The sequence below is a fragment of the Lactuca serriola genome, chromosome 6, assembly GCF_051521515.1.
Source record: "Lactuca serriola cultivar US96UC23 chromosome 6, Lser_US96UC23_V15, whole genome shotgun sequence".
Taxonomy (NCBI): Eukaryota; Viridiplantae; Streptophyta; class Magnoliopsida; order Asterales; family Asteraceae; genus Lactuca; species Lactuca serriola.
The window spans coordinates 73,271,434-73,296,776 of NC_136413.1; the positions used below are offsets into that span (position 1 = coordinate 73,271,434).

Genomic DNA, 25,343 nt, shown 5'->3' on the forward strand with positions numbered 1-25,343 from the left:
TTCATAATAAAACACCTGCAACCAAAAACATAAAAAGAATTTCACATTTGGTTTTCGATTGTTAATGATTTCATAAGGGGTGATGTTAAAAAGACAATGAATAAAAGATCGATTTTGTGTAAAACACGCCGTCGAAAGGGCTTCAGCCCACATATATTGAGGTAAATTTGCATATGTGAGCATCGTCCTTGCAGCTTCGCATAAAGATCTGTTCCACCTTTCAACAACACCATTATGTTGTGGTGTGTAAGGAGATGAAAAATTGTGGGAAATTCCAAGATTAGTCAGAAATGAATCAAGAACTCGATTCCTTAATTCAATGCCATTGTCACTTTTGATCCTTCTCACTTTCTTTCGCAATCTGAGCACGATTTGCTTAATGAAATTGCTCATTACTTGAGCAGTTTCAGACTTCTGTCGAAGAAAGTAAACCCAAGTGAACCTTGAAAAGTCATCAACAACGACCAATATGTACCTCTTTTTGTTGAGAGTCTCAACAGTTGAAGGGCCACACAGGTCAATATGAAGTAGTTCGAGAGGTTCGATGATCTTCAAATCAATGACAATCATATGACCTTGAAGATGTTGTTTTCCCTGTTCACATGCTGAACACAACGAATAGTTTTCAAATTTTAAAACAGGTAAGCCTCGAACAAGTTCATTTCCCACCAATTTGTTTAGATTTTTTAAATTCAAATGTGAGAGTCTGCGATGCCACAACCAACTTTAATCAGATGTCGCCTTCGAAGCAAACATACAAAGGAACACCAAGAATTGGCTTGATATCAAGAGCAAACATATCTCATTTTCTTTTTGACTTTAGCAACACTTCTTTGGTTTCTTTATTCGAGATGACACTTCCTTCCTCATCGAAGACAACTTGATTACCGGTGCCCACAACCAGTTCCGAAACACTTATCAAGTTATGTTGAAGTCGTTCAACATATGCCACTCGATTAACCGTGAACTTTCCATTCATTACTTTGCCATATCCTTTAACATTACATTTATTGTTATTCCCAAACTTCACCACACCAACATTGTGTAAGCTTCCATAATTGCACAATTTTTCCTTCTTACCAGTCATGTGACATGAGCAACCACTCTCGATATACCAATGTTCATCGTATTTCTCGTCACATAAAACCTGCAATCAATGAAAAAATTTAGGCCCCAAGGTTTTTTGGGTCCTTGGTGATTAGATTGAAACACATTATGAAATGAAGATCCTAAAACCCAATTACGAACTTTGGATTTCAATATATCGATTAAGTCAACTTCCATAGACTTAGGTATTAAAATGAAATCATTCAATTGTTTAGAGTCGATACTGACTTTCCCTTTTCCATCAACAGTTTGTTTTTCTTCAACCTTTGATTTGGGAACAACTTTCCTTTTTTGAATAGAGGGATTCGATTCTTTCGAAAAAAAACTGCTAGCTGCTGATTCATTCAAGTAACTCTCACATGCTTCCGTGATTTCTTTTTGACAAATCTTCCCAGATTTATAAGGCTTTCCTTTGCCTTCGAACCAGTAATTAATATTCTTTACTTTATATTTTCCTTCGGCAAACGAAGCTTTAACTTGTTGCTTCGAAACAGGGTTGGAAATGTTAGGTTGTGTGGGTTTGAATGGTTCATTTCTTTTCCCATTGACATCCAACTTATCAAAGTGACATATTGGAAACATTGATTTTGCATGTGGTTGGTAACGATTTTGAAAAAGTTTATTATAACCGACATTTGTTCGATTAGAAACTTGTTCATTTGAAAACCGTCTTTGATTTTGAAGTTGAGGAAAAAATCTTTGTTTATTTTGTGGAAAACCAATATTTCTCTAAAAATTGTTTTGTGAAAACCTTGCATTTTGTTGATTAGGAACAAAAGTCATTTGTTGTTGGTTTTTAACAAAATTCTCATTTCTTTGTTTTCATATGGTCTTTGAACTTTGGAATGACTTTTTGATAAATCATTTTGTTTTTGAGCGGGTTTGTTCTGAACAAAAGACTTATTTTGAGAATAAGTGTTAACTTGTTCCACCTTTTTCTGTTAAGATGTTTTTGTTAACAAAACTTCTTGTTTTTTACGAGACTCAACATTTTGCCAATAAACATTTTTCCTTGCTTTAGATAGCGAAATTCCTTCATCTTTTGAATCTTTTGAATTTGTTCATATAATATTTGAGCTTTTGTGTTTTGAGTTTGAGAAACTGATTCATTTGAAGTTTTGTCATCAATGACTTTTTTTTCTTTACTTTCCAAACTCTTTTTGTTTTTTGCCTTTGAAAAGTGGATAAATTTTTGTTAAGATTGTTTTTGACAGTACTTTGAGTTGAGAAAAACCATTCTTTCGAAACTCCTTTGTTGTCCTCAACAACAATTTTGTTGATCTCCGGTTTTACTTTGTCACCATTTCCTGATGTAACAAACATTGTCAATTCCCGACTTAGGTCGATTCGAGGTGGAAGATCCATGTGACCTAAATTCTTTTATCAGGAACTCATGAACATGGTCAACGATGTTGTGATTTAATTAGAAATATGCTGTTATTGACCGGTACATTTTGTTCTAAACCTATCTAAACACTTTATGTGTGTAGAATAGAGAAGCGTTTTCTTTTATTGGAAATGGTGTTCTGAGTTTAGGGAATTTGTCTTTTGTTTTGAAGTCCAAAGAGGATTGAGTATAACGTTGCTTCTCCATGGAAGATTCAAATGAAATCATAAAGTTTACTAAAGTGGATCCATAATGAGTGTTTTGATGAAAGGCTGAGTTCTGACTCTCGGAACTAGATGTTGTTCTCATGAGACCTGACATAGGGACACTTTTGAAAAAGACAGGAATCCATGAATGTCTCAAGTAATACATTCTCCTCAACCAAGTATTGTCGTTAGGATCATGTTCATCCAATAGTGCTTACCATCCATGTTCGAAATCTTTCTCTTCAAGCTTAGAATTCCAAATCAAGGAGTTGAATTGTAAATTGAATTCCTCGTAGTTGACAATATCCAATGATACCTTACAACGAAAACATGTGCAAAGTGTTAAAAATAACAATCATTGATTCAATCAAGAATATATAAATGCAAACGACAATAATATTATTGAATGTATAATAATATCTTCTATACACCGGTACTCAATGTAGAACTATATGTTAGAGATACAAAAATACTATCAATGATTCTTCTCAGAATATAAAATAAAAATAAAAATGATACATAATGAATGCAATGTTGACTGAAAGCTTATTAAATTAAAGCTTGTAACCTTCGATGGTAATTTGGAAGTGATGTGCCACATACATAACCTATGAATTGATTATGGAAAAGCCTTGGCTATAGCGTTTTCATCGATGGGTCTTCATTAGATAACACCAATATTGGTTTTTTACCAAAAGTTCTAAGAAAAGATTTCAGCAACCATGTGTATGATTCGATATCCTATTTGCTTAGCAAGCTGCCACCAAAAGTAACACACTTTTTGTGATTGTCGATTCCGATGAAAGGAACAAATACCATGTCATACCTAAAGAGTGGAAAATTTTACATTGAAAAGTTTAAGGAATTAAAAAATAAAAACATAAACATAAATGATAAATATACATAACCTGTTAGATCGGAATGTGGCATCGAAGGAGACAACATCACCAAACTCTTTATAATTTATCTGTGAGGTCTTGTCAGTCCAAAATATAGCATTGAGTTGCTTATTTTCAACTCTAAAGTCGAATGAAAAATTAGGAACATTTTTTGTTCCGGTAGTCATCTTATCGACTAACATGTGAGCATTAGTTCCACTTATGAAGCAATTAAGATCCCTCATCAAAATTTTAAAATATCAACCGTGCCTCCAATAATATTGTATCCACCATTAATAGCAGTAAAGAGCATGTGCACTTGGGTGGCACCAACATTCTGAGTAGAAAGATTGATAATGAACGATTTTTGCCATGAATTAAGCTGTCTATGGTATCGAGAAAACATGATATCTTGAGACATAAGTTCATGATTATGTTCCACTACAAACTCATATAGCAATCATGCAGAGCTTCCTTTTATCATACTAAATCTGATACATGCATCCGATCCTTCTTTGAATCTTACTTTTGTTTGTGTTCAATGTATCAACATGACCTTTATTAGGAAGACCTTGTCTGTTACACATAAGGTCAGGGGAGGATGTAAGATTTCATAGTAGGGGTGTCAGAGGAAAGTCACGGATTGCACGGGCGTACTTGTAAAAGTCACGGATTGCACGGGCCACGGTGTGCCCTATACTAAATCCGTTGGTGCATAAGGTATCTCAATCTAATAATACCATGCACATTTTTTTATTCGTCATTTTCCTAACATCAAAACTTGCTGCAAGAGCGTACTTGTAATACATATATGTTATATCTTCATACGACTTGTAATTGCCTTTGAATTTTGGTTGAACTTCATCAGGTACCTTTGGAATCTAGTACCATTTTCCATTAATAATCACATGCTGATGATTAGAATGTTCATGAATATCATTATATTGATTAACATCTACAGGAAAAAACAATGAATTTACACCATGATTGAACGCATCAACCAATAATAGATTACTTACCACAAAACATTTTGATATTAGCTAATAAAAATCTGAATTACCTGAACTGCCAACATTATCTTGATTTTTAAATTCATCGATCCTGTAATCATCATCACAACCACCCAATGTCTCATTTTCAATTGAAATGATATCATCGTCACGTCAATCGTTCACATCTTCATCAATATTATCATAATTATCATAATGATCATAATCTTCTCCTTAGAAGAAATGATGATGAATTAACATAAAGTATATAACTGGAATAAAAAAAATGAAATTAACGTTTACAAATAAGGGTATGAAATTAAACCTGGATTTTGATTAATTCCATGTTGTTGGTAATAGAAGGAACTCTCATGAGACGTATAATGTATTCTATCTTGCATTGAATCGAAATCAACATAGTATTGTTGATACCGATTTGAAACTAAATCAACATGGCCGCCGTCTTCTGTATAACACTCCATATGGATCTATAGAAGAATCAAATTGTTTCTAGAACGATATGATATAACCAGAATTTATCAAACGATTAACATAACAATAACAATAATAATACGATGATTGTAAGACCGAATACGAAATGAATAATACGTGTGTTTCAATTATGGAAAGATCAATTAGCATATTTTCAGACAATTTGTGTAACAACCATAAATTTTATGCCAAATTTAAACTTTTTCAATCATAATAAAAACCACATAGCATTGTTTATAAAACGTTTTCAAATCATTTACCATCAGAGTGTCCCAAAAATCATAACATAAGGATGAGGAGCGATACGGTCACACCTTCACCTTTCCACGATCTCCTGAAGTACTTGAAACAATAAACTGAAAACTGTAAGCCCGAGGGCTTAGTGAGCTACCCCCAAAATACCAATACCACATTAGCAATACCATAACAGTAATAATCAATCAATCAACATGCATACTGGGCTATCGGCCTGACTGGATTGCCCTACAGGGCCTACAATCTGTCTGAATCTATCCCAAACCCTCGGCATGACTGGTCCGCCACGTGGGCCTACAGTCTCCCCGGACCGCTCATAGGGTATATTGGCCTTCAGCACAAAGCAGGACCGCCTCAACCCAACCACAAGCAAATAACCATGTGCGCATACTATCATATACTGGCATATACAAACATCAAACATATCTGTCTCACTGATCATCAATCATAGAAATCTCCTGTAACTAGAGTACCGACCTAGCAGGTCACTAACATACCAATCCCTAAGGATCATAAGAGCATAACATACTGTGTACCCCGATTCCGATCTAACAGATCATAAGCACATGTAGCATACCATAACAATAACAACTAAAGGGCCGGCCTTGGTGCCGTAGACCTTATCGATATAGTGAGGATAACTCACCTTGCAGATGTCGACTCAAAAGGCAGACTCCAACTCTCGGTTCACTTGACACAGGCCCCACCACCTATCGTCATAGCACAACATACTCATAAGTCCTTAACCTTATAAGGTGCTCCATAAACCACTAGTCAACCCCTGGTTAAAGTCAAAGTCCTCAGTCAAGGTCAACATTCCATGTTGACCTTAACTCGCCGAGTACGCTTGGGTACTCGCCGAGTTCTCTGAAGTACATTCCAACTCGCCGAGTCATCGGAGTGACTCGTCAAGTTCCTTCGATTCTCGATCAAACTTTAAGACCACCCGTCGAGTTCCCTCCTTGCAACTCGACGGATACACACTCATACATATCCAAGAGAAAACTCATCTGACTCGCCGAGTTGTTCTTCAACTCGTCGAGTCTTATGACGATCTTCATCGGACTTACAACTCGGCGAGTTCACGACCATCTTCATGTGACTCGCCGAGTCAACTTTGCGACTCGCCGAGTCCATTCAGTCCTCTTTCCATACAGACTTGTTTTGAGCCATGCAGCGGCTCCAAATCACATATCCAAGCTTCTAGGGCATGCTTATCACGTAAAGTTGCAAACTTTACGTGCATGCATGGCCTTAAAGGCTCCAAATGTCTATTCTAAGGTCTTAATGGAACTTCATGCTCAAGAGGGACCTTAATCACAACCAAGACTGTGACTTTATGCTTTTAGAATCCAAGGAGGGTCTAGATCTGAAGTTACAACTTCAGATCTAGCCCATAACTCATCATACCAACTAGAAAATCCATAAAAGCCTTAGAAACTCAACAAAAGGGAAGTAGAAATGGCACTTTGATACCTCCAAAGGATGATAGTTGAGCTAAATCCTTCCTTGCTTCAATTTCCTTTGCACTCTTAGCTTTCTTCCTCCAAGATCCTCTTTTCCAAGCTTCAACACCACACCGAGGCACACACACACAAATTAGGTTTTAAGGGGGCTCTCAAAGACGGTAAAGAGGCCAAAGGAGGCTAAGGCTCCTTTAAATAGAGATGCAAAACCCCGGGATTTAGGGTTTCCACTGCCAGCTCCTACTCGCCGAGTCCCAACATGGACTCGTCGAGTAGGTCACTTAAAACGTGATCCCACCCTGCTGCTACTCGACGAGTAGGTCAACCAACTCGTTGAGTAGAGCTGAACCCAATAACTCTTATTTAAGCAATACCTGAGAATCGGGGCGTTACAATTTGTTTTAATTACTTCTTTGACTATTGTGTAAATTGACATGTTTACCCTTTAAATTAAATTAAATTATTTATTTAAATGATAAATTTTGATTGACTGTAAATCGTCCTCACATATTCACACTAATTTAGGTTTCTAAATGAACCTACTTGTGTGTGTGTATATATATATATATATATATATATATATATATATATATATATACACACACACACAAGCCAAGGGGATGTGCAGGCAAGCAGACGACAGTTGAACAACACCCTTGCTACCACAAGGAAGGAAGGATACTTACAATGGGTGGAAAGAACCATGCACACGCTTGTTGTTTGTTTTGGTCAATGAATAGTAACTAGATGATAGTAACCCTAACAAACAAAACGTAGAAAGTATATAATTAGCTAAACAACAAAACATATAATAAGAGTCTAAAATGGATCAGAAAAATATGGAATAGGACCAGAAATGAGATGAAATGTCTGAATTAAGCCAGACGCACCAGATCATGGAGAAAAGCAAAACTTAAACAAAGTAATATAGGATAAGGACAATATCTGAGATAATAGGTATGACCAAACCAAACACACTAAATATGAGACAATAGAAAGCATAAAACATGAAAGTGGTATAGCCAATCAATGTATAAATAACCTTTCAAAACTTGCTGAATAGCAGATAACAATAGATAGATCTAAACGATCAAATGCGGAAAAACAAGGTCGAAAAACAGGTCTGATAACAAAATACAGATACAACAGAAAACAGATCCAACTCAATCTCCTAAGAAAACCAATGGATCTACAAAAGTTAAGAAAATAAAATCTAATATAGTAGAAATGACCTTGCCAATCTGCTGAACATAGATAACAATACACAGATCAAATCGATCAACTGAGGTAAAAACACCAGACCTGAACACTCTAAAAAACATAAACAAGGAATCTGATTGCGGAAATAACAGATTCTCAGTACCATATCCAATAAAAAAAGGAATCGTAAATCAGAAGAGAATAAACTTGAACAGTTCTTTTTTATGCAAAGAACCAAATCATTAAGATAAAAGAAGTTACAGAAGAACCTCACTACAACTAAAACTCCTCTCTACTACAAATCACCTCACTACAAACCTCAGTAATCTACACTCACCCTAAACCCACCGATCACCACAATCAATGAAAACTAACCTAACTCTAAACCAACAAGACTTCAAGTTTAGAAGTGCAGGTCCTTCAAACACAAGCAAAAAAAAGAACAGGGAAGAAGAAAGAACAACAGGGGAATAAAAAATTGATAAGCCCATGGACCATTTCGTCTACAGCAGGAGGAAGAAGAAGCCCATTTCAACCTAATTAGTTTGGATCAGGCCTGTTTACAATTTTTCTTGTCTTTCCTTTTGAATTCTGTCTTTTAGTATTCAGTCCTTTTTATTTGTGTAATGCTCCACCCACATTTTCTGTTATGGGGGACATTCTAGTAGGTGCAGGTTCCTTGGTCAGTAGGTTGGTCCCCAGGCCCTGTATTTATAGTGTTGAGTCCTTGTGAATTGGCATGCTGAAAATTTATGAAAGTTCTTAAGAACATGGAGAGTACCCACCTCTAGAATTATAGCATCTATCTTCTATCTTTTTCTCTCCATATTCTTACGAAAATCACAAAGGTCAGGGCTATCAGTTGGTATCAGAGCACTAACGCCTCGTTCCCGAGTTTAACAAAAGAAAAGAAGAGAAGAGAAAAGAAGAGAAAGGAAAGGAAAACAAAATTTTCTTTCGTGTTCCCGAGTTGGAGAGAAGTGGAAGGAAAATGACTTTTTTTTTTCTTTCCAAATCCTCCCAAATCGGAAGAAAAGTTAGGAGGGAAAGTGATCCTTCCATTTCCATCCACTTCCTTCCACTTCCCTCCTTTAATGAAACTCGGGAACACCAATCTCTTTTATTTTCTTCTCATTTCCACTCATTTCCTTTCCTTTCTTTCGTTAAGTTGAACTCGGGAATGGGGTGTAAGATCTGATGGGAGGAGCTTCAAAGGAGGCAGTTGCTATGAAGAAGGTTGAAGAACAGGTGGGAATCATCCATATCCAACTCCAATCTCATGGAACCGATATCCAAGACATGAAGTTGAGAATGGATAATCTCCTCCATGGCCAAGACCAAATGAACCAGAAACAAGATGAAATGAAATCCACCCTAGACAAGGTTATGGAGAGATTAGACTTCTTGGCTGGGGCGCCATCGTGAAGAAGCAACCCAATGAACCCCCTAATCTAGAATCCTCACCCCTACTTCTGGCCCTATGATGAACAAGAACAAGGGGGTGGCTAGTTTGGTGGCGATAGACTTTGGGCCAGGCAACTTAGGACCAAGCCGCTCCGGTCCAGGTGGTCCAGGCGGTCTCCAGGGGGAATGGCATCGTGTTTGGGGCTCTTTACCAACCGAACCACACCAATGGTGGCAGTCGCCACGGAGGAAGCTCAGATGTAATCCATCTCAAGGGGCTGGATATAACCGAAGATTTCCTACCTCTAAGATTAGGAAGATCAGATGTAATCCTTGGGATGCAATGGTTAGATACCTTGGGGCTTATGAAGACCAATTGGAAGGAGCAAACGATGGAGTTTGAAGTGGGAGGATGAAAAGCAAAGTTAGAAGGAGATAAGTCACTTGGAAGGACTTTGATTTCCTTGAAGGCAATGACCAGAACAATTAGGAAGGAAGACAGGGGAGTTCTAATAGAGCTCAGCAACACGAAGACGCAAGACGAAGGTACAAATCTATTCCGCCTTTCTTGCAGAATATAATCTAAAAGTTTGGTTATGTTTTTTGAGAACCACCAGGCTGCCCCCTCCACGGTCCCTGGAATACCAAATCATAGTTAAAGAAGGCATAGCCCCGACGAGTGTTCGCGCTTACAAATATCCTCACTATCAAAAGGACAAGATCGAAAAAATGATTGGGCAGATGCTTAAGGCCGGTGTGATCCAGTCTAGTAACAACCCTTATTCTAGCCCCGTGATCCACAACCCTTATTTTAGCCCCATGATCCTGGTTAAGAAGAAAGATGGGTCCTGGAGGTTCTGCATCGATTACAGAGCCCTAAACAGGGCCATAGTCCCCCGATAAGTTTCCCATCCCGGTAATTGACGAACTGTTGGATGAACTCCATGGGGTAGTGTTTTTCACTAAACTTGACCTGAAATCGGGGTATCACCAGATCAGAGTGAGAGTTGAAGACATCCCGAAGACCTCTTTTCGAACGCACGGTGGTCATTATGAATTTAAGGTCATGCCTTTTGGCATTACAAATGCCCCAACCACTTTTCAAGCCCTAATGAATGACATAATCTGTCCCTACCTTCGAAAGTTTATTCTCGTCTTCTTCGACAACATCTTGATTTACAGCCCGAGTGATGAGTTGCAGTGTTTTCACGTGGTGACCGCCTAAGAAAAGCTCAAAGAGCACCAACTGTTTGTGAACTTTAATAAGTGCGAATTTGGAAAGACCCGCGTGTCTTACATGGGTCATGAAGTATCTGCTGAAGGGGTCCGTGGAATCCAATAAGATTCAGGCGATGCAAGAGTAGCCAACACCCACAAACATCAAGGGTCTAAGAGGCTTCTGGGGACTCAAGGGATACTACCAAAAGTTTGTAAAAGGGTACGCAAACATTGCAAAACCCCTAACATATTAGCTAAAAAAAGACAAATTTGGGTGGGATGATGAAGCCCAGGCAACATTCGTACAGTAAAAAGAAGCCATGACTAAGGTCCCGATTCTAGCCATGCCAGACTTCAAGAATGTGTTCATCATTGAGACTGATGCATCGGGGCATGGTCTATGAGTTGTCTTAATGCAAGAGCAACGCCCTATAGCTTATTATAGTTCCACTTTGGGAGCTAAAGTTATATTAAAGTCTATCTATGAGAAAGATCTTATGACAATTGTTATGGCGATCCTAAAGTGGCATCCCTATCTGTTAGGGAGAAAATTCATTGTCCGTACGGATCAACTAAGCCTCAAATACATCATGGTGGGAAGCGATTATCAGAAATGGGTCTCCAAACTCATGGGCTTTGATTTCGACATACAGGACTGTCCAGGGTATGCTCTTTCATGAAAAGAAACTCCCATCCGGTGCAACACTCTCGACATAGGAGTTTGGAAATTCTGGACCAATTGAAGGAAGAGTTGTCACAAAATGATTTCATCTAGAAATTGAAGGTTGATGTGGAAGAAGATGCTTGATCACACAAAGGTTTCGTTGTGTACCAAGGGAACCTCTTGTACAAGGGAAGACTAGTTGTCCCCTCTATATCTCTACTCCTCCATGAAATTATTACAGTCTTCCATAACTCTCCGATTGGGGGGCACTACGGAGAGAAGAAAACATATATGAGGGCAACAACTGAATTTTATTGGCAGGGTATGCGCACTAGGCCTAACAATCATGTCGTGTTCGGGTTGGTGGGTCATGGGTTGGCGGGTCAATATATACCAACCCGAACATGACCCATTTAACTATATAGGTCACGAGTTTGCGGGTTTGGAACATAAACTCATATATGACCCGTCAACCCACATATTTATACAAGTTCATAGGTTGGCAGGTTTGTGGGTCAGATTTGGGTTTGTGGGTTCGTGGGTCAGATTTGGGTTTGTGTGTTCGTGGGTCAGATTCCATAAATAAAATTGATAGTTAAACACGAATAAATTCTTGATGCAAACATATCCAAATTTTAGAAACTTAAGTCTTAAATAACCAAATGAAAATTAAAAACATTCATGGAAACACGTACAAACTAAAACAATAATACAAACATATATAAATTCAATCGTAGGCGTCTACGTCGTTGATAATGATTCAATCGTTCATGTCGCCGTTCTTTGTGAGTTCGATCTGTCGTTCAACATAGAGGGGAGACGAGGAGAGGGCTTATTCGATTTTGTTTGTGAGATACTATTATTATTTAGGGCAAATTCCAAACGTGTTGTAATGCAAATAAGCTAATGTTTACCCAAGGGTCAAATGGTCAATGGTAACTATCCTATCCTATTATAAAGTATAAACTGTATAGTGTATAATACTTAATACATTTAAAAAATATATAATTTTTTTTATTAAAATTCTAAACGGGTTGGCAGGTCAACCCGTATATTTTTTGAGAAACCCATATATGACCCGTTTAATAAACGGGTTGACGGGTTGAAAAACTCAACCCATACTTGTTTATTTTGTGTCGTGTCATGGGTCGTGTCGAGAATTGTCAGTATTAGAATAGAAGAGGAATAGTATTGTTTAGATTCTATGAGGCGCTAAAGTGTAAATAGACAAACCCTTGTATCTATATATGATTATGTACAATCAGAAGGATCGACAATTTTGGAGCATAATCTATTATGGTATCAGAGCAGTTCTGATTTCCCGCTCACCACCTTCCTCCAAACCCTAAACGCCGCAAGAACCTTCTTCCTCCAGTCGACAGTCCTTCTTTGTATCTATTCATCTCTCTATCCTTCTTATCTCTACCATGGAGAAGTTACACCCTGCTGCAACAGTCACCAAGATCAATAATTTTATTCCAATCATTCTAGAGATGGAAAACGCTTAATATGCGTCATGGGCGGAACTATTCAAAATTCATTGTCAGGTGTTTCAAGCAATCAATCACATCCTTCCAAACGAGGCGCCAACTCTGGAAAAACCAACCTCTGGAACAGATGCTGCCAAAGACAAAACAACCACATCTACACATGATGCTTCTTGGTCAAGAGTAGATGCTATAGTACTTCAATGGATTTATGGTACAATTTCTACTGACTTACTTCACACCATACTCAAGCCAGGTTCCACAGCCGCTCAAGCATGGACTACCCTAGCCAATATATTTCAGGACAATGCTAACTCCAGGGCTCTCTTCCTTCAAACCAAACTGACAAATACAAAACTAGCATCCTTTCCAAACGTGAGTGCTTACTGTCAAGAAATTAAAGTATTGGCAGATCAATTAGCCAATGTCAATGCCCCTGTACCTGGTCAAACTCTTGTTCTCCATCTCATTGCCGGACTCACAGACGAGTTTGATGGAGTAGCAACTTTTCTACAACAACAAGACCCTCTTCCGAATTTCTATACAACCCGATCCAAACTTATTATGGAAGAGGCCAGAAAAGCGAATCAGATCAGCCCTAACACATCATTCTTAGCTGCTGCTAGACCCACTACTACCGCCACCAGACAACATCTAACTGCTACTGCTCTTCACACCGCTGCTAGAGAATCACCATCACAGCAACCTGCTTCCGATTCTCAGCATAAGCATCAGCATGACAGAGGATATTCTGAATCAACACCTCGTGGACGTGGCAGAGGCAGTCGAGGTCGCGGATGCGGTCGGGGTCGAAGTGGCAACTTTCATGTTCATCATTTTTATTCGCATCAGTGGAATTCTAATCCATATCAAAATTGGCAGCAATGGTCTCCTCGACCATGCCCCTATCCGACCGCACCTCCTTCTCATCCTCTACGCCCTGGTACACCCGGCTCGGGTATTCTTGGTGCTCCTCCTGCTCATGCGTATGCTGCTTCAGAAAGTTATTATACGCCCACCAACATTGCGCAAGCCTTGCACACTATGACCTTGAACCCAGATCAAAACTGGTATCTCGACACCAGGCTACAAATCACATGACTCATTCGACAGGTACACTCTCCTCTTATATCAATAATAGCATTCCGAACCATATTGTTGTTGGAAACGGTTTCAAAATACCTATCAACGGGACGGGACACACGACAGTTTCCTCACCTCTTCCACCTTTCAAAATAAACAACGCTCTCGTTGCTCCGCATCTTATTAAAAACCTTTTATCCGTTCGTCGCCTTACAACAGATAATCATATTGCTATTGTATTTGACCCTTTTGGTTTTCTTGTGAAGGACTTACAGACCAAGATTCCTATCCTTTGATGTGATAGCACCGGAGACTTCTACCTGCTCTCTCTACCAACAGCTCGTACCAGTCCTTTCACTTTTGCAGCTCTTTCTCAAGACTTATGGCATCGACGTCTAGGCCATCCTGGCGTTTCTTTATTACGTATTTTGAATAAGCATAAGTCTATCTCTGTTTCTAAATTTTCAGATTCAAAAATATGTCAATCTTGTGTTTTTGGGAAACATATTAAATTGCCATTTAACGACTCCTTGTCTACTACAATGCTCCCATTTGATATTATACATAGTGATTTGTGGACCTCCCCAATTCTTAGCTTGGGTGGTCATAGATATTATAGATTGTTTCTTGATGACTATACAAATTTTTTGTGGACATATCCTATTACAAATAAATCATCTGTCTTCTCTATCTTTTCTTCTTTTCACCGTCTCATCAAAACACAATTCAAACATAAAACTAAAACTAAATCAAGCCCAACTAAAGTGTAAATAGACAAACCCTTGTATCTATATATGGTTATGTACAATGAGAAGGATTGGCAATTTTGGAGCATAATCTATTAGTCAGACCTAATGCGCACCACCATAGTTGAGTACGTGAGGAATTGTCAAGTTTGCCAAACCCATAAGGCCCTTGCGACCTCACCAGTGGGGTTATTACAACCGATTCCCTTGCCCCTGCAAACTTGGGATGAAGTCACAATGGACTTCATCAAAGGGCTGCCCAAATCTGGTGGTTAGGATACAATTTGGGTGGTGGTGGACCGCCTAACGAAGTATGCTCATTTTATTCCCCTGAAACATCCTTTCACTGCTGCTAAGTTAGCGGATGAGTTCATCAAAGCAGTCGTTCATCTACATGGCTTCCCCACAGCGATTATCAGTGACAGGGACCACATTTTTATTAGTCAACTATGGCAAGAATTATTTAGGCTGCATGGAGTTAACTTAAAAAGGAGCACTGCGTACCACCCCCAAATGGATGGGCAATCAAAGGTGGTTAATCGGTGTTTGGAAACCTACCTAAGGTGTTTCTGCTCCGAAAAACCCAAGAGCTGGTCTGAAAGGTTGCCTTGGGCTGAGCTGTGGTACAACACCTCCCACCACTCAGCCACTAAATGTACCCCCTTCAAGGCTCTGTATGGCTGTGAGCCACTGCCAATCATCCGGTATGAAGGACAGCACACATATATGGATGCAATTGATCAGCTTTTGGAAGATAGAGATGCCATCCTAGACAACCTCCGCATGAACCTGCTCCGAGCTCAACAACAGATGGTTGTACATGCTAATAAGCACCGGAGGGAGGTCGTGTTTAAGGAAGGGGACATGGTGTTTTTGAAGCTATGACCTTATCATCAGCAGAGCTTGGCATGAAGGAGATATGAGAAGTCGTCACCCAGGTAATATGGGCCTTAAAGTTTCTCAAAAACTGGGGGAAAGATGCATACAGACTTGAACTTCGTCCCACTACCTCCATTCGCTTTGTGTTCCATGCGTCCAGACTGAGGGCAGTCCATGGGGAACCTCACATCAGTAAGGAATTTCCCCCTCAACTCACATTTGAACTGGAGCTAATCATGCAACCGGAAATGCTCAAAGGAGTCAGATCTGGGAAAGAGAAGGATCAAAGGAGAGAAGTACTGATTCAATGGAAGGATTTTCCAGAATCTGAGGCCACTTGGAGGACTTCGACAAGATGCAAGTGCAATTTCCAGAATTCAACCTTGAGGGCAAGGTTCAAGTTTGGGAGGCAAGTATTGATAAGCCCATGGACCACTTTGTCTACAGCAGGAGGAAGAAGAAGCCCATTTCAACCTAATTCGTTTGGATCAGGCCTGTTTACAGTTTTCTTGTCTTTCTTTTTTAATTCTGTCTTTTAGTATTTCGTCCTTTTTGTTTGTGTAATGCTCCGCGCATGTTTTCTGTTATGGGGGACATTCTAGTAGGTGCAAGTTTCTTGGTCAGTAGGTTGGTCCCCAGGTCCTGTATTTATAGTGCTGAGTCCTTGTGAATTGGCATGCTGAAAATTTATGAAAGTTCTCTAAGAACATGGAGAGTACCCACCTCTAGAATTGTTGGCATCTATCTTCTATCTTTTTTCTCTCGATATTCTTCCGAAAATCACACAGGTCAAGGCCATCAATAATAAACTGGCCAACATTAGTTACTGGACTACCTTAACAAAATGACTACAACTATTTATACTAATTAAGATAGTATCCTAGTCAAACTTTAAAACAATAAAACAATACTTAAATAGGTAGCCCTGATTCTGAATTAATCCAACATTTTCCCCCTTAATCCAGAATCCCACACATCTTCATTCCTAGCAACTTCTTCATCTCGTCTTTTTGAACTCTCTCGATTCTCGACCTTTCCCGGACACCCGACCTCCACTCTGGTCACATATCCAAGGTCTTCTCTCAATCCTTTTTGAAATTTTCACATATCCAAAGACACCCGCTGATCCGTCACCTGCATGATCCGTGAACAAACTGATTAACCCAACAAAGACAATGTCTAAGAGAATAAGTGGTTCACCCAAGAAGATGGGTTAAGTGTTAGCGAGGAACTCGAGAGGGAAAAATCAAGCAGAAAGAAGGTTTGAGAAAGAAAAACTATCACTCTCTGAATGAAGTGCTTAAATACCCTTGACAAAAGGGTAGTGCAACCCGACTCTGAAAACTGATGTAGTGTCTCTAGCTTACAGCTTTCCCAGAAAGCGAGTAGCCCCTTCAATTTTCAGTCAACACTATTAAACTGAAAAAAATAACTTTGAAACGGTAACAAAATATAACTTTTGTTTATAAGATACCATGTGTCTGGGAGAAAGGGCTATTACCAGTCAGATCTGTTTATTTGTCTAATGGTATTTTAAGACATGATAGATAGTTTGTTACCCTATTATGTCACCTTAATTTCTTACTTTAGATGATTAATTTGTTATTAGAAAAATATGTTTGTTTGTGTATGTTTGCTCAAATGGTTTGAGATTAATCAAGATAACCTGGAGGTCTTAGGGCCATTTGGAAAATTGCTATTTTTCTAGTTTTGGCAATTTTGTAAATAACCTACAAATAGATGGATGGTAGTAACGAGTTTCAATGTATAGATCATCTGTCAAGCACTAATTCTCCAAATAATCTACATTGAGAATTGACCTTGAAAAATAGCTCATTAACTGCATTTAAAAATAAAAATCTTCGGGATGCCTCAATTCACAGAGTGCAGAAAATGGCATCCATGGCTTTGGTGGATATTTTATTGATATCGGGGACTTAAAAACGGGTGCCAAATTACAATACTATACCTCTAGCCCTAATTAACAATAATATGAATAGGTCTATTTACATATAAAAAGTCAAAAAGAAAATTAGATGAGAAACTATTTATGTACAACCTTTTGCAAATTTGCAATGAGGACCACCACCTTCGCGTAAACCCAGTCTTTGAAGCTATCATAAAACTGAAAAAAAGCATGTCTCCCTTGACGATTGAGAAGTAAAGCACCACATGTTATCCAAAATCCAGTAACAAAACCAGTTCCCCCACCGATATAAAACCATCTTTCAACTTCATCTACATCTTCCCCATCACCTTCACTTCTACCAATAACGGGTGGCACTTCAGGTTTTTCATCTCCAGGACATTTTTTGTTAAGCGGAGGTCCACATAGTCCGGTGTTCCCATTGTACCTTGAAGGTTCAAAAGACTGGAGCTGAGTGCTAGATGGGATTTTCCCTGACAAGTTATTACATGACATGTCAAGGTAACCCAAAAAAGTCATTTGAGTCATACTTGATGGTATCCCTCCTGACAAATTGTTTCTTGATAAATCCAAAGCCAAGAGTTTTTTCATCAGACCAATTTGTGATGGGATCTCTCCAAGAATATTGTTCTTTGATAAGTTTAGTGCAAACAATTCATAGAGATTGGTAAGTTCATATGGGATTTTTCCTGTTAAATTGTTGCTTGACAGATCGATGCTCTTCAACAATCCAAGATTTCTAATGAACTCACGTTCAGCTCCTTGCCACATGATCATCGCATGGTCAACATATGCAGCATCAAAACTAAATATATCGATAGACCATGAGAAATGATGATGTACATTGTCTACTTGTGAGAATCCGTCTTGAACCATGCTTGTAAGATTGTTCAAACATGAGGGGATAGTTCCATGGAGATGGTTCGTCGACAAGTCTAGAATTTGGAGCTTTTGTAATTGACATAACTGCAAAGGGATGGTTCCAAAGAAGTGGTTTGATCTTAGGATAAGAGCATACAATCCTGACAAGCTTTCCCCAATCCAAACAGGTACCTTCCCAAAAAACTTGTTGGCTCCTAAATCCAAGAAGTTTAACTTGGTGCAATTCTTTAGAGACAACGATAACTCTCCAGAGAAGTCGTTGTTAAATAAATACAACGCCTCAAGTTGAACCAAATATCCTAAAGAGGTGGGAAGCATTCCAGATAGATAGTTGTTTCCTAGATTAAGAACTTTTAGGTCTTTGAAATGCCACAAACAGTCTGGAAGTTGTCCCGTTAGAAAGTTATCAGAGAGGTCAAGAAATTGTAACAACCCACCGACAATTTGGCATAGAAGGGAAATTTCTCCAGAGAACTTGTTTCTGGAAAGATTTAATGATACTAGAGTGGAAGAAACATTCGGTATCGGACCATAAAATCTGTTGGAACTCAAATCTATCACTGACCGATAGTCAAAATTCGATGATAAATCTGGTACTTGCCCACTGATGTTGTTGGAAGAGAGATTCAAATGTGTTAATTTAGAAGGCCACATGTACCAAAACCCCAGAGGAATTGTGTCTGAAATTCCATTATTGGAAATATCAAGACGCGTGAGATTTTTAAATGTTTGAATCCATTTGGGGAAGTTGGGCCCTAGCTTGCAAGAGCTTATACCAGCGTACTCTATATGAGAAAGGTTTGACATGTGATCTGTAGAAGCAACTCCCTCAATTGAATTTTTCGAAAGATTTATAATAATTGCCTTCGACTTTCCGATGTTTTCAGAGATAGCACCTCTAAGATAATTGAAAGAGACATCAAGAACTTTAAGTCTGGGTAGTTCCCACAATTTCCCACTTACAGTTCCATTTAAGTGATTATGAGACAGACTCAAAATATTTAGGGATGAAAACTTTTGGATGTCATCAGATAATGACCCTGTAAATTGGCTATAAGAAGCATCCAATGATTGTAATGCAAGCGATGTGCATCCTGACAAGTTTTTCAGAAAATCAGGAAATTTGACAACAACAGAGTTGTTCATGAAGAAAAAAGTTTTCAAACTACAGAGATTACCAAGATAATTGGGTATCCCATCTAACATGTTCCTAGAGAGATAAAGTTCATGAAGCTTATTGCTGGTTAATGGGAACAACCAATGATACATGGATGAGGTGAGATTGTTGTTTACAAGACCAAGGACTTCAATAGATGAAGAAGAGTTGAGAAATGAAGAAGAATACGGATACATGACCTGTGAGAGCTCACAACTCTGCAAACTCAAGAAATTTAGTTTCCGTAGACTCAAAATGACATCCACCCAGTGAGTTGCTTTAGCCAAAGAAATCCCATTCATGACAAGCTCCTCCAGATAAGATAGGCCAGACAACCACTCTGGGTTTTCAACTCTACATCTTCCAACAAATCCAAGGTAAAGCCATTGCAAGTTGGTGAGGTTTCCAAACTCTGGAGGAATGGTTCCATAAAGAGAGTTATTTGATAGGCTAAGGAACCTTAGTTCAGTCAAGGAACCAATGGACCTGGGAATGGTTCCATGAAAAGAATTGGAGGAAAGATCAAGATGATTCAAGTAGGTTAAGTTAGCCAATGAATGGCTAATCTCACCTTCAAGACTACACAAACCGATATCAAGCCCTGTGACATGACCGGTTTGGTTGTTGCATGTGACTCCAAGCCATTTACAGCAGTTATGTTTGTCATCTTTCCATGTAGAGAGAATACCATTGGGGTCTTTAAGGAGGGCTTTGAAATGAAGGAGAGCATGTATCTCCTTATCCAAACACTTGTTTATAACAACATTATCCTCACCTCCTCCAACTACTACCAATTGGTTAGCGATTGTAGTCTCAAGACTTGGCAAGAGAAGTGAGAAAATTATAAAAACACAATGATACATAACGTAAACGCAAATATTGGTGAGTTTTTGGATTGTATTGATGCATATATGAACTGCCCCCAGGAGGGTTTATATAGTGTCTTCTGTGACATGAAGGGTTCTAAGTGGATGGCCTCAAATTGGTGGCCCACTTGTGTGGAGCATACAATACTTCATTTTCATGAAATTGGATATAAAATTGGAATTAGTTGCCCCAAATTAGATGCTCAAAGACTTACAAGTCTTGACGATTTGTATTTTTTATAAATATCTTTTCCCATCGTATGATATTTTTTTGTCCTCAAGTTATGTATAATACAAATCCCAAGAAAACAAAAACTGATAGAATCAGATACAGTAACCATACATGAAGATCTGATATGATATCAATTCAGACTAAGCATTTAATAACTATGAAACGACTTTTTCTCATTTTGATTATTTATATTGTGAATTTGTTTGAATCAAAGCCAGGTCAATTTAATCCACGGCCTTCTACATTGTTAAAAATAAATATTTTGATAAAAAAAAAAAAACCTTCCGCTAGCAGTGACTAAAAAAGAGGGTAAGAAATTTACAAAATTATTATAAATCTCGAAACAGCAAGGCATGAATTCTTTCAATTTATCATCTACACTAAAAATTTTACATATTTATTAACTAAAATAACTATCTAGACCCTGCCTAGCTTTGACACTATTAAATTAATTTTTTTCACAGACAAAACAATGTAAAATAGGCACTAGCACTGAGTATCATGTTTTGCTATCTAATTAAAGAGTGGATAAAAAACCTTAAACTAGAAGTGAGTAGTGACTGAGTATCCCATAAGAAGAAAACTAAACTGATAGTGGTATGACTTCGTCAATGACAGGTGGCTATTTTTAGTGCTCAATATTAACTCAGTGACTGGGACAACAATACGACTTTTTCTATATTGTAAGAAATCTTCCTTCTCAATTATTGGTCTTGATGTAACAATCTAAAAGCAACACCAAGAAAAAAACAACAACTAGATTACACATAATCTGAAGCGATGGGACCCATAATATACTACTGAAAATAAAAAAAATAAAGACAAAAATCAAACTAAGGTTCTCACATAGCATCAATTAACCAATGTAGGCAGGTTATTTTTAATGCATTTAGGAAAACGGACATTAATTGTACAAAAAAAAAAGAAATAATAATAATAATAATAATAATAATAATAATAATAATAATAATAATAATAATAATAATAATAATAATAATAATAATAGAAAGAAGGGATGCATCAAGAAATAGCATCATACTTTCAATCTTGATAAAATGGTTGTTGGGCAATTTGGTAAAAAGGGATGCATAAAGAAATAGAAATATGCTTTAAATCTTGAATAGCAACACACTTTTAAACAATAAGCAAGAAAAGGAAGTTACTTGGATGTATAAAAGTATGTTAATAGTTCTTGTTTAATGCCTTAAAAATGGTTTAAATTTTCTTACAAGTGCAAAATTGTATAGGGGCAGTTTGGTCATAAATGCAGCAGAACCAACAAACAGGGATAGTTTGGTCATAATTATAGCAAAAACCAACAAACAGGGGTAGTTTCCTTATAAATGCAGCAAAACCCACAATTCAACAACAGGGACAAAAGGGCATATTTGTCATTTTGGTTTTAACTGCACCAACTACTATTTTTTTTTCATGTACAACTAGTTGCTGCTATCATTTTTTCATTCATAATTGATTCAGCCTTTTAGTCACATTTTTTTAAACATAAACCAACAAATAGTCGCTGCAAAACCCACAATCTCTGTGTCACACTTTTGGTCACATTTTTTTTTATCACAGTTTTGGTCATTATTTTGATGTCCTAAAATTATAATAAACCTTAACTAAAAAGTAAAAAGAAAACAACAAATTTGGTCCACCCCTTATATTCTTGTTTTTATAACCTGATATAATTACGATGCCATAAAGTAGATACAAAATATTCATATATATATATATATATATATATATATATATATATATATATATATATATATATATATATATATTAAACATAAACACTAATTTAAAATACATATCCTAAATTAAAGTGGCATGATTTTTCAAGACTTCCCCCACTTGTTCCTCAACTCCAACCTCTTCATCAACCATATATTCCTCAGCTACTTCTTCAGCATTGAAGTAAACAATTATACTAAGTGCACCATCTTTTGAGAACAACATTCTTGATGTGAAAGCCAAAGCCAAGTTGTTGAAGGTTTAAGCACTACAAAAGCCAAAGTCAAAGATTAGCAAGTCACATAATCACATAAAAGAACAAAGACAATATATAAACTATAAATGCAACATTTTATAACTTAAAATATGCAAAATTTTATAACTTAACATATCCAAAATTTTATAATTTAACATCTACAAAATGACATATATATATATATATATATATATATATATATATATATATAGATCCGGTAAGAAATTTTTTTTGGTAGGAAGGTAAGAAGTTTTTTTTTCTACATACTTTTCTGACGAACAAAAGAAATGAATCACTAGATGAATCAAAAATAACATGATTCACCAAAAAAAATCTCAAAAAAACACACCGATGATTCATTTATACAATGATTTCATTGTTATTCATTAAAATTGTCATAAAAGTGAATTTTTTCTTAATTTACTTAAAAATGAATCATGAAGATGTTTTTTTGGGAATTTTTTCTTGTGAATCATCGTACCTTTGTATCATCTAGTGATTCATTTTGCATGTTCACTAAAAAAATATGCAGAAAAAAAATTTCTTACCTTCCTACCAAAATTTTCCTTCTTATTTGATCTTGACTCTATAAATGAACAAAATCATATGAATTATCGGTGTGTTTTTTGGAGATTTTTTTTGGTGAATCATGTTATTTTTTATTCATCTAGTGATTCATTTCTTTTGTTCGTCAGAAAAGTATGTAGAAAAAAAACTTCGTACCTTCCTACCAAAAAAAATTTCTTACCGGATCCATATATATATATATATATATATATATATATATATATATATGGATCCGGTAAGAATTTTTTTTTGGTAGGAAGGTACGAAGTTTTTTTTTTCTACATACTTTTCTGACGAACAAAAGAAATGAATCACTAGATGAATAAAAAATAACATGATTCACCAAAAAAAATCTCCAGAAAACACACCGATGATTCATTTATATAATGATTTTGTTGTTATTCACTAAAATTATTATAAAAGTGAATTTTTTCTTAATTTACTTAAAAATGAATAATGAAGATGTTTTTTTGGGAATTTTTTCTTGTGAATCATCTTAGCTTTGAATCATCTAATGATTCATTTTGTATGTTCGCTAAAAAAATATGTAGAAAAAAAACTTATTACCTTCCTACCAAAATTTTCCTTCTTATTTGATCTTGACTCTCTCTCTCTCTCTCTATATATATATATATATATATATATATATACACACACTCACACAAAATAACATATCCAACACAAGTTTTAGTTTGATTAAGCTGAAGTCATTTCAATAAAAAGCAAGGCACACCGTGTGGCTCTTTACAGTAATGTATTTTCAAAACCTTTATACCATCTATTAAGAATCATACTATTTTTACTCATTTTACAGCAATGCACTTTCAAGACATTTATCCCCACTCTTAAGAATCATAATATTTATACTAATTTTAAAACAATGTACTTTCAAGATATCACAAGTCATATGTATACAGGGGAAATTTGTAGAAATCGAAATAATAATATAACTTAATATCTTAACAACACCAATGTGTAGAAATCGATTTCAGCAAGAGACATCACATAATCTTGACTTCGTATGAAAACATATAATTTGTAATGTGTAAAAATCAGGAAAATATGTACATAATCCTTCACAATGTGTAGAAATTGATTTTAAGAACAGACAACTACTTACATGAAGAAGAAAATAACCGACCGTAGAATGGAATCGATTTCACAAAATTTTGAGGATGGTTGATTCGAATGATTTCACAAAATGATGTACAAGGCGCTAATTTCACCTCGGTCCCTTAATCCACGTAAAGTTCCATGTCATTTTTATTTTCTTTTAATTATTTTTAGCAGGTAAAATCTGAGGGGTTGACCTACACATGCCGGTTACCACATGGTGAGATTTGAACAAAAGGTATATTTTGTTGGTGTTTTTTATACAAAGCTCTTAGTTTGATGATGTTTTTTAAACAGACAAAACTTGGACGGTGTTTTTTGATCTTTTTTTAAAAGTTCTTACCCTTATAAGTCATTTTCCCTTTGAGAAAATAGTTACAAAGGCCTCATATTTATTCAACAAAACAACAAAAAACTACTCAATAGTCGTGAACTATTTTTCTAACAAAACTACAAAATTGGTCCTGTGGTTTTCCAAAAACTGTGTACAAAGTCTAAAAATTTGGGATATATACATTAAAATCCCAATATTTTCAAAGATTTGACAAGAAAGTCTTAACCTTTATTTTTTTTTTACAGTAAAGTCCTAACTATCGGCAGTTTTTGACACACTTACCCTTTTTTGCTGGTTAGCCGGTAATTAGGGCTTTTACTGTAAAAAATAAACTTTAGGACTCTTGTCAAATCGTGAACTAGGACTTTACTATTAAAAAGAAAAGTTTAAGACTTTCTTTTTATTTGGACTTTAGCGTATTGTCTTGGTTTTCTTAGAAACAAATAATTTTATTAGCCTCGTGAGACCCAATTTCTATCCCAAGAACTTTTAATTGTGGTTTTTGTCGCAACACCACTGTTTCTCTTACCATCATCATCTTTACCATGCTACAATCACGAATCACGATTAGGGGAAACAGATGCAAAAGAGAGAGAGAGAGAGAGAGAGAGAGAGAGAGAGAGAGAAGTCTTGTAAAGAATTCTTCTTGGTTCGCTGCCAAATCTTGAACTGAAAAGAGGGGACAGATTGAACAAACACAAACAACATACGCCTAGCGAGGTGTGAATGTGGAGAAAAGGTAATAAATACAGTTTCGTCTTTTCCAGTTTCTTAGTTTTCCATTTTTAGGATTGCAAAAAGCTAACACAACC

The 25,343-nt window shown here is 36.7% G+C and overlaps 1 protein-coding gene across 1 annotated transcript; it reads right to left on the reverse strand.

The window, feature by feature from the left end:
- Positions 1-17,391: 17,391 nt before the first annotated feature.
- LOC145058190 (receptor-like protein EIX2) lies at positions 17,392-20,307 on the reverse strand. The gene has a single exon (XM_079006100.1). It carries the CDS (start codon positions 20,287-20,289, stop codon positions 17,506-17,508), a length of 2,784 nt encoding a protein of 927 aa, XP_078862226.1. The 5' UTR covers positions 20,290-20,307; the 3' UTR covers positions 17,392-17,505.
- Between the last annotated feature and the right edge of the window lie 5,036 nt (positions 20,308-25,343).

Coding starts and splice junctions, on each gene's coding strand:
- LOC145058190 (XM_079006100.1), bottom strand. CDS start 20,289: ATGTATCATTGTGTTTTTATAATTTTCTCACTTCTCTTGCCAAGTCTT.